Source organism: Camarhynchus parvulus, chromosome 3 (genome assembly GCF_901933205.1).
Source record: "Camarhynchus parvulus chromosome 3, STF_HiC, whole genome shotgun sequence".
Taxonomy (NCBI): domain Eukaryota; kingdom Metazoa; phylum Chordata; class Aves; order Passeriformes; family Thraupidae; genus Camarhynchus; species Camarhynchus parvulus.
In genome coordinates this window covers 57,695,212-57,705,356 of record NC_044573.1, presented here as the reverse complement: position 1 = coordinate 57,705,356, position 10,145 = coordinate 57,695,212, and the positions used below count along the sequence as shown (strand labels likewise).

Below are 10,145 nucleotides of genomic sequence, written 5' to 3'. Positions count from 1 at the left end.
GACACAAGGGCTTAACGACAGCGTTGGTGCAAGAATTTATAGTTGTAAACTGGCCAGGAGTACATTCAAGCTGGAGATGAGGAAGAGGTGGTATAACCACTGCGTTTGGCACAAGGTCCTATCCATAGGGGGAGAAAGTGAGGAAGGAGATGAGGTGTGAGCTGAGGATAGCTTCCAAACATAGTAAGAGACAGTTGTTCACCTGTTACTTGGAGAGGAAAACCAGTAATCACATCTTAAAAGAACTATTTTAACTAAGCTATCTGTATTCCATCTAGTCACCAGTTACCATATTAACATGCTTAGAAAGGACATTTCAGAACAAACGTTGCCATGTACCTAACTTTAGAATCTCACACTCCACATGACAGGAAAAAGCAGAACTACTTTCTTACCACAAGATTAGAAAACTTAAAAGCTATTTAGCAGCCACAAAGAAAACCAGCGACATGTTCCTTTGCTGGAGCCTAGTTTGAGAATATATTTTGTGTGGCATGTATTATGGCTGTTGAAAAGTCCCTAAGAATACCTTGAACTTTCCCTGTCTGCTTCCAGAAAAAGACATAACCATAAATCCTTTCCATAGATATTGCCTCTTCAGCAGCTTTACCCCCTCCACAAAAAAGAAAAAAAAAAAAAAAAACAAAAAAAAAAAAAAAAAGGAAGAGCACTTGCAAGTCATCATGAGTTCACAAAAGCATAATAATAAAAACATGATATATTCAAAGTATGACACACAAGTAGAGTGAATAGGAGAAACTTACAGAGAAAGAATAAAATTGTGGCAAGAGAATAAAGCATTCATTTTTGTGGCTGGAGATGCAGCAAATTTTCTTCAGGAGATGAAACAATTCTTACTCCAACTACTTGCTCTTTCGAGTCTAGACTCTTAACTCCACAGCTTCCAACTATTTTCAAACCCCAATTGCCCTTTCATTACTAATTACACATGAGTAACCCAACTATAGAGTCAGATTTCCACAAAGTCAGTGTGCACAGAAGGCTGAAGTGTGAGTAGCAGTGATACATGACTCCAATAGTGAAACATGCCTATGAAGGTCCTTGCTTATGCACTGCTCATTATTGCCAAAAGAAATTTGTTAATAGAACATGTTGGTTAATTCTTCACATATTCTCAGTAAGCTTTCATTGTGGTTTAACACCAGCCAGCAACTCAGCCCCACACAAACTCTCATTCACTCCCTCCCAGTGGGATAGGGCAAAGGATCAGAAGAGCAAAACTAAGAAATCCTATGCATTGAGATGAAGACAGTTTAACTGGTGAAGGAAGAGCCATGCATGCAAGCAAAGCAAAACAAGGAATTTCTTCACCAATTCCCATGGGCAGGCAGGGAATTGGTGTTCAGCAATCTCAGGGAAAGCAGGGCTCCATCACATGTAAGCATTACTTGGGAAGACAAATGCCATCACATCCACATCATTTCTTCTTCTTTTCCCAGTTCTGCATATGGTGAGCATGACATCATACAGTATGGGATATCCCTGTGGTCAATTGGGGTCAGCTGTCCTGGATGAATCCCCTCCCAGCTCCTTGTGCATTCCCAGCTTCCTCACTGTTGTAGTGGGCTGAGAAGCAGAAAAGGCCTTGGCTCTGTGCAAGAACTACTCAGCAGAAACTAAAACATCCCAGTGTTATCAATACTGTTTAGAGCACAAATCCAAAACACAGCCCCATACTAGCTACTGCGATGACAAATAACACTACCCCAGCCAAAACCAGTAGAGCTACAAATACTTGCTAACCTTTGAACCAGGACCTGTTACCAGCCTATTACAACAGTTTATCAAGTCTAATAAAAATATATATATATTCAAAGCATACAAGCCTTTCTTGGTTATGTCACATCTGCAACAACTTTATTGACATGTATTTTTTTTCTTTCAGATCCCAAATTGGATGTAGAATTCAAGGTTTAGAGCACTAGTTCTCTATAAATACTAGACATAGAGTCAAATTCATGGCTTAAGTCCACAAGGTAAAAACATATGAAGGACAATTGCATTAAGAGTAGCTTCCTTCATAGATATCCAGGACATTATAAAATGCTCAGCACATGTGGAAATACATATTCCTTATTATTGCTCTGTATAGTTGTAGAGATCTTAGAAAGACTTGCATTGCAATCAAGAAAATCCTTAGTGCATATTTATATCATATTATTTTTTTTGTCAGCAGCTGCACAATGCTATTGAGAAGTAGTTTAAAATTACTCTAATGTGACCACATGATAACCACATCCTTTTAGTGTCTCATGCAAAATCTGTAGAAGGCAACAGAAACCAGCAAACTGTTTTGTGCAGTTATGATGAATCAAGGCCTTAGTTAATTTCAAATTGGTATTGAAATACCATAGCTTGTCCTCTCTCTGAAACTCCAGAACGACCTTTCCATCATTTCTTCAAGCACTTGAAACTTGATACAGAGATCTCTTGCACGTGGGTGGCTGTTCTTTTCTACATCTGGAGAAATACACCTCTCCCTCAGGGCTGGTGAGCAGAACTTCTGTGGATATAGAACAAGAAGGCTTCCAGCTTGACTTTCCACAGGACTGAGAAATAATTTCTGTTTTGCAAGGAAAATGAGATATCCTATGACATTTATTTATTACACATGCCTGTGTTTTGTGTTTCTAGAGACAGATGTGAGATGAAAGTAAGTTTTTGCAAGGATTGTTCAGAACTGAAATTCAGAACTTATTGTGCAGAATTTAGCAGTGCCATGGACCTCTTGGGAGTTTGCAATACCTGATACTTTCATCTGCCTATGTGGCTGCCTCACCACACTGTGCCACTGTCTAAATTGCTCATTATTCAGTTCCTGAGTCTCCAGTTTACAATATGGCACTTAAACCATCCCTGTAGTCTGACATTTTGAAGAAGACATGGGGTGTGGCTGCCAGGGTGAATACAAGGGGAAGATAAATGTTACCAGAGCAAGAGACAAGGAGAGATAATGGGGAAAAGGAGCAGGAAGAGGATGGCTGAGACAAGAGTGAACCATTATAGTCTCACTGCAGTACTGCTCGTCTGAAAAAGTCCCCAAGTTCAATTCCCATTTTGATCAGAGTGGAAAAAGAAAGGAAGGCTGCCAGCCTGGAAAGGGAGACAGTCAGGGAGAGTCAAGGAACTGAATGGCAAGCACAAAGAGTAGTAGCTATAACCAAAGGGTTTTTAAATATATTCATCAAGATGGTGAGTCCAAATGGCTCACTCAGAACAGCAGGCTGGAGAGAAAAAAAATTCTTGAATGCCATGGGACAGCAGCTCATCTTCCTCTCCCCAAATCCAAGTTTATAGGCAGCATGTTATGCTGTTTGTAAGATAACCAAATTTTGAGAGGACCGAGTTCCTCTGCTGGGGCTGGCTGCTCAGGGAAGCTGCAGGTCAGCATCTGCACTGACACCACCTCAGCCCTTTAGAACCCTGCGTCTGGCAGCTCCTCATTTTATAGCACTCATATTACACCACTCACCCAGCCTCAAGTGCAGTGGAAGTACTTTTAGCACAGGACTGCAATCCTTGGTTTAAACAGGTCATTCCCCATGGCTGTGTGCCAGCATTTGAACTGCAGGGTGCTCCAAGGGAAAATGCAGAGCTTAAGAAATTAGCTACTGCTACTAGGAATATGGACAGAAAGGTGGAGCAGGTAGAGTAGTACCAACAGCATGCAGAACACCCACATGAATGCTGAGCTCACACTGCAATGAAGCAGACCTTCCAACAGGATCACACGCTTTCATCAGTTATTAGACAAAAATAACAGACTCCTACTAGGCTATACCAACATTTCCACACAGAGTTCAGTGCCAATGAAAACCTCCTCTCTACAAATACATAACTTTTATCTCAGCACAGCTTTGTTTTCTTGCAACTGTTCTAGGAAAACTGCTTTTTAGTGTTTGGCTGCTAGAATATTGGACTACACTTTGGCTGTTATTATCATTTTTGCTGTAATACAAAGCTTTCAGATGTGCATACTTCCATCTCCTGGGCTGAATGTATATAGCACTTCCTGGAGATATTGATGTGTTGAAGGCTGCATAAAGACTTCTTATCCTTTCAAGACCTTTAGGGGAGATAATGGTATATTGTTCCACTCAGTACAAAAACTACTCTGTAGATTAGGTGCCTTTGAGGCTTTTCAAAGGTATAGGATGACTAAGTGATGGGTGGATATAGGGAAAAATATTCTCCCCTGAAGAGATGGGAAAAAAGCAAGCAGTATTATTTGTGTGTGCTGTGCTTGCATGCTTTCTGAGCAGGGCAAAGGAAATTACATGTTCCTACTTCTTGTGGAGGAAGGAGGGAAGAAGTCAGGACCACATGTCTCACAAGAGCTGCTAAATTAGAATATCTATGTTGGGACTGCAGTGGTTGCAACACACTGGGGTATGGCAACAGGAGTTGCAGTTCAGAGTTTCAAGCAATACATGGCAGCACTGGAGGTGCCAAATGTATCTCAGAGGCTGCTGTGTTAGCAGTGGGCAGTGTCATTTCTACCCACTTTGTCCTTGGTAGCTCAGCTTGTGGGAGAGGACAGCCCCCATACTGTGCTTCTCTCTCCATGACTTGCTCAGATGTTGCCTTCTGCCCTTTCTAGATCTCTGTAGTGTAAATGTAGGTGACTGCCTCAGAGTTGACATGAGCTGTATCACACAGTGATACAGCTTGGAAGTGCTTCAGCCTCCAGCCAGGCCTTTCCCCAGGCAGGCTCTGAGAAGCTGTGCAGGCTGAGCTGGGGGCATGTGGGGCAGCTCCAAGATAGCTGAGCAGGTTCCACTTTTCCCCTCTGTCCCCCTCTGCCCTGACCAGCTCCAGTGAATTGCTTTGTGCACAGTGTCTCTTCCCTAGCTGTATTTAGCCTACATCCTGTTGTTTGGCAACACCAGGAAGACCAAGGAAGAACATATTGTGGAACAGGTGGCTGATAGCGCTGGTGACAAATGTGTTTGATTGCACTAGTCACAAACCATGGCTATCAATATTTGTTACCTACTTCTCTTACATTTTATCACTATGTACTTTTCACAAAGATGGTGATATGTAGAGTACCCAACAGTCAAGTCATCCATCTGAGGCAGTTGGGATGGACAAAGCCCTGTGTCAGACTGACAGCACCCGAGCAAGGAACACATTGCAGTGCAGTGGCCGTGCTGCACTCGCCATCAGCTGAACCACCTGTGCATGTGTGACAGGAACAGGGCTGAGCAGTCGCACTTATGAGGCTTCCAATCTACAGCTCAGTGTTGTGACCTGCTGGCAGAGAGGGAAATTAGGGTGTTTTCTCCATGTTCCCTATTTCTTGGCTGCCAGCGACAGAGGGACGCTGTCAGTGAGGCCAGACGGCTTTGGCAGCACCGGGTGCCCGTCCTGCCGAGGGAAGCAGCCCAGGTGAGCCCTGGCCGGTGACCCACCCCGAGGTGACCCCTGCCCGGCTGGGGCTCCCCCCAGAGGCTGCTCCTCCAAATCAAATGGATACTTTAGGCACTTAAAAGTTGTTTTTTCATTAAAAGAACAAAGTTCCTTTTTATGGAATCTCTTGGGTGATAGTTTTCCTTCGGAGACTTAATTTGCACCGTTCCTTCCCTACAAGAAAAGAGCAAGTCGAGTTTCTTGTGAGGCTTTATTTAATCCTCATTGAGGAAGGGCCTCTGCTGTGACTGCTGGGGTCAGCCATTGGTAACAGCAGAGGTATCTCCCATAGATTATTTGTTTGACAAAGCCACCTTGCAGTTATTGCTTACAGCTACTCAGTTTCATCCTTTAATTTCTGTTTCAAACCACTTCCCAGCTCTTGGTTTCAAACCTGCACAAATCTCCCTCTGCCGCGGACACGAGGCGGGCAAGCCGAAAATCAGGCACCGCGGCGGGCAGCCCCGGCCCGCGCACGCGCGCACCTAGGCCGGGGTCCTGTGGTGCTATAAGAGCGCGAGGCGGCGACCGCCCCCCCTCTCTGTGCAGCGGCGCGCGGCGGTGCCGGGTGAGTGTCAGCGATGGCGCCGGGGCCCGGCCGGGCGGGATCCCCCCGGCCCTCGGGGCATCGCGGCGGGAACGGGCCGGGCGGGGGCCCCGGGGCGGCCGGCGCCGCTCACCGGGGCGGCCTGTGTCTGTATTTGCAGTAGGAACCCAGGCGGGGACCGCACCCACCGAGAGCGCCATGGCCGAGGAAGGGTGAGCAGGGCCGGGGCCGTCGGGGGCGGCGGGTGGAGGGGCCGGGTCGCTCCGTGGCGCGTCCGGCTCGGGAGCTCTGGCTGTGCCGTGTGTGGAGGCCCCGGCGCGGTGCTGCTGCGTGCTTCCTGCAGGCCGGGAGATGGGCGCGGGGTCCGCCTGGCAGGGCCGCTGTGCGCATGGCGTCCTCTCCTCCCCAAAGGAGCATGGAGGCAGCATGGCCCGGTGGCTCGCCAGGAGGATTTAATGCCTTAGCTTCTCTCAAGTTCGTCCTTCGTCTGGTTTTCCTGTGGCATAGTGCTTTAACTTGCTTTTTTCTGTACTTTTTTAACGGCCGGATGCTTGCAGTTGAACGGGAAGCTTTTGCTTTTAGTTGAAAGTTGTAGGCCCGCTCAGAACATTGTGTGTCTTCTCTTTAGCATTACTGCTGGAGGTGTAATGGATGTTAACACCGCTCTGCAAGAAGTGCTGAAGACCGCGCTTATCCACGATGGCCTTGCTCGCGGTATCCGTGAAGCAGCCAAAGCCTTGGACAAGTAAGTGTGGTGTCACCAGTTTCTCTGCTGTGAATAGTAAAACTGGGTGAGACCTTGTGATGAGGTGTGTTGAACACCTGCAGTGGCCATTTTGTTCAGGCGTTCAGTTTGAAACTTTTGCAAGATTATAGCTTTCTGCTAGTAATTTTTGTCTTTTGTAACTTCTGGTTTGGGGCCTTAAAAGTGGATTCTTAAAATATAAAAGCTAAACTCGATTATTTAAGAACAGCCGCATCTGGTGTATTAGTTTCTGTCATTTTGTGGCCTCAGTGCCACTGGGTGTTCCTGTGGGTGTATGGGTTTTGTGAAGCAAATTTAATGGTGCTTGCTGTATATGGCTATGAAAATCTAGGTTTCAAGAGCCTTATATTTTAAGAAGTAATTATTCTCAAAACTTAATATGGTTTTAATCGGGTTAATATGTATTTCAGACTTTTCCTGGAAGAGTTCATTTCGTTTTTAGGAAAAAGCCTTAAATTCATGGCTTTCTTGTACTTTTTTTGCTGACTTTTTTTTGTATGTTGCAACAGTAAGTAAATTGTCAAGGTGCAATGTCAAGACAATGTTGAACTTATGTGCCAGTCACTGGGTAATCAGTTATGGTCTTTTCTAGGGCAAAGTATATCTGTATATACAGGTATACATACACACCTGTGTGTGTGTGTGTGTGTGTTTATATGCTAATCTGTACTTGCCTTGCAAGAAAAATGTGTGTAAATGTAAAGCTGCAGTGTTTGGGTGATGACTTCTCAGTTAGTCGGATACCCCTTCACTCGTCCTGTGAGTGATAACTGCTGTCTGACAAACCTGTATGCAGAAACCTCGGGGACAAGGCACTAAACAGGGGCAGAGGAATGCAGCTTAGGTGACTCACAAACTGGTTTGTGTGGGTTCTTCTGAGTTCAGCTCCTGCTTATAAGCTGTGTTTTAAGATAATGTGTGTGTGAGGCTTCTACACATTTGTGTGCAATGGTTCTTGCATGGGAAGGTTTCTGGTGACACTCCTGATAAAGAAGCTCTTTTTAGGGAAAACTGACCTTGTTTGCAGAGGTCACATTTCATTAGGTTAAGCATAGAAGACCTACTCAGCTCTCTCTGTTGTCAGGTATCCCTTTGGTATCTTAACATTGTACCACAGTATACAAAGATCCTAATTAGAATTGGGGCCCTGTCATTACAGCTTCTCTGAACGTAAGTAGTAAAGATTGTTCTGAAGAACTTAAAAACACCTTTGTGTGAAAATTCAAGCTTTTAGTAATTAAAATTTTATTGTTACATTACTATAATCTGTGGTAAATAAGAAAAAGTGACTTGTAACTTGGTTGCTTTGTAATAGTGACAGTTCTATGGGGGACCTGGTGTTTATGCACTCATCAGAATTTTTCAATGGCTGAGAATTTATTTAGTGGGATTTTTAGAAGCTTTCAAAACAGGAATAGAATCTGAGGATAAAGCCAACAATATATGAATAGCCTGTAACGTATATATATGTAACATTAAAAGTGACAAATCACTTCAAGAGTATATTTAGTATTTTAAAAGCTTATGATGTCTCATAACCAAAAGTTAAAGCATAGGAAGTGGTTCTCTAGAAATGCATGTGCTGAATGCAATTATTTTTGGTTTTGATTGTCAAGAAATTTTAATTAGTGCTTATAGTTACATCTGTCAGTTCTCATTTTTTTTCAGACGCCAAGCCCATCTCTGTGTTCTGGCTTCAAACTGTGATGAACCCACATATGTAAAATTAGTTGAAGCACTGTGTGCAGAACATCAGATCAACTTAATAAAGGTGAGTGAACTTGAGACAAAAGTTTGGAACAGTTATGCTGCTTGTTTCAGCATGTAGAGAGCTGAACCTTCAGAACACTACTGTAATTCTGTGTGTGGCTTGCCTAGGCAGAACTTAGCAGCAGATTGTTCTAGTTCTATGTGATTGTCATTTTTCCACAGTAGAAAACCTGTGGATGTAAATGGTAAGGGATGTGGATTGGTTATTTTGCACAGATAAAATGAATTCTGATGTCCTGTATAATAAGTAAAATTACTGCTGGGAGTGGAGGGTGGGAGGAGCATTCCTGTGGCTCCAGGGAGGCTCGCGCTGTACGATGATGATACTTTGGCTCCCTCTGCTGATGCCTGTGAGGAAAGCAGCCATCCGTTACCCAATGCTTCTGACAGTACAGCAGCTTCTGGGCTGAGCCAGCTGTGCCAGAAATGGGAAGTTCTAATGTGGTGTGGTGCTCTGCGCAGGTTGATGACAACAAGAAGCTGGGCGAATGGGTGGGTCTCTGCAAGATCGACAGAGAAGGAAAACCTCGCAAAGTGGTGGGCTGCAGTTGTGTGGTTGTCAAAGTAAGATTGCTAATTATGTTTTATTTCTTGACTTCTGAAAATAAGTAGTAAACCAGAAGTTGCTTTAGATAAGGAATTGTTGAATACAGCTCCCAATTTTTTTTGTTGATAGTGAACAGAAGCTGCTTTCCAGTACCATAGTCCCTGTCATGTTTATTTACTAATGTACATTTTGCAAGTTAATTGTTGTGTCCTCAAAGTATCTATGCCTACCTGCCAGTAATCATTAAAAGGAGAGCCTACCTAGAAGACAGGAAGCTTTGCTTTAGACAGAAAAGCCAGTTCAGTGTGTCCGCTCAACTTGAAAATGTTTTGCGGAGCTTAATTCACAATTACACTGGCAAAGTAAAGCCACAGTACGAGCCTTGAAGACTTTGTGGTCTCTGAGGTCCCAAGAGATGGCTACATCTTCACAATGAAGACTAGTGCCTTCTGCATGCATTTTCATAGTTATGTATTTTTTCACATGCTTTACTTAGTTTCCTTAAGCAGAAAAGATGTTTGCATTCCTGTCAATGGACGTCAATGTTAAATTTCATTCATTCATTTGCATGAAATAGAGCTGTACTTTATTAGAATAGTCTTATTAAAGAGCAGGGGGAAAACTGGCAGGTTACTTGAGCTTACTTGTGTGGAATTTTGGAAATTTCTTTTAAAAAAGTGTCAGAATCCCATTTGTCCTTACAAAAAACAGTTTGTGAAATTTAGGATGGGTCTGTCTTTACATTAACAGTGGGTTGTTTTGTGTTACAGGACTATGGCAAGGAATCTCAGGCCAAAGATGTCATCGAAGAGTACTTCAAGTGCAAGAAATGAATGGCAAATAAATTTTGAACCAGTCTAGTGTATGTGTGATTAATGATTTGGTGTCTGTGGAACAGTTCTTTTGAGTTGCAAAGGGTAGCGTCAGAAGATGCAAAAAACTTTGCATTTGTTGGTGTGATTTATTAGTATTTTAACTAAGTCAGTTTGCTAAAAAGATCATGGGGATCCCTGCCACTATTCCTGTTTTAGGATAATTTTGTTTTCTCTTTCTACTCCAGAAGTTACCAGCTAGAACATGGC

At 43.6% G+C, this 10,145-nt stretch overlaps 1 protein-coding gene and 3 non-coding genes across 5 annotated transcripts; all 4 read left to right on the top strand.

Moving 5' to 3' along the window:
- The first annotated feature begins 5,905 nt into the window (after nt 1-5,905).
- On the top strand, nt 5,906-9,928 carry RPS12 (ribosomal protein S12). 2 transcript variants are annotated; one of them, XM_030945733.1, is made up of 6 exons: nt 5,906-6,001; nt 6,141-6,192; nt 6,609-6,725; nt 8,415-8,517; nt 8,979-9,080; nt 9,834-9,928. In XM_030945733.1, the coding sequence occupies exons 2-6, from the start codon at nt 6,179-6,181 to the stop codon at nt 9,894-9,896; spliced, it is 399 nt and encodes a 132-aa protein (XP_030801593.1). In that variant the 5' UTR covers nt 5,906-6,001; nt 6,141-6,178; the 3' UTR covers nt 9,897-9,928. The 2 variants fall into 2 exon arrangements, with proteins under 2 accessions (XP_030801593.1, XP_030801594.1); XM_030945734.1 differs by lacking the exon at nt 6,141-6,192 and having other exon boundaries at nt 5,967-6,001.
- On the top strand, nt 7,458-7,532 carry LOC115902856. The gene has a single exon (XR_004060650.1). It is a non-coding gene; the product is annotated as a small nucleolar RNA SNORD101 (small nucleolar RNA).
- Nucleotides 8,826-8,912, top strand: LOC115902866. Its single transcript, XR_004060659.1, has one exon. It is a non-coding gene; the product is annotated as a small nucleolar RNA SNORD100 (small nucleolar RNA).
- LOC115902865 lies at nt 9,356-9,490 on the top strand. Its single transcript, XR_004060658.1, has one exon. It is a non-coding gene; the product is annotated as a small nucleolar RNA SNORA33 (small nucleolar RNA).
- Nucleotides 9,929-10,145: the final 217 nt, after the last annotated feature.

Bases quoted from the DNA above. Each gene is read 5' to 3' on its own strand.
- RPS12 (XM_030945733.1), top strand. The intron at 6,726-8,414 runs GTAAGTGTGGTG...ATTTTTTTTCAG, and splicing joins GCAGCCAAAGCCTTGGACAA to ACGCCAAGCCCATCTCTGTG. The intron at 8,518-8,978 runs GTGAGTGAACTT...TGCTCTGCGCAG, and splicing joins ATCAGATCAACTTAATAAAG to GTTGATGACAACAAGAAGCT.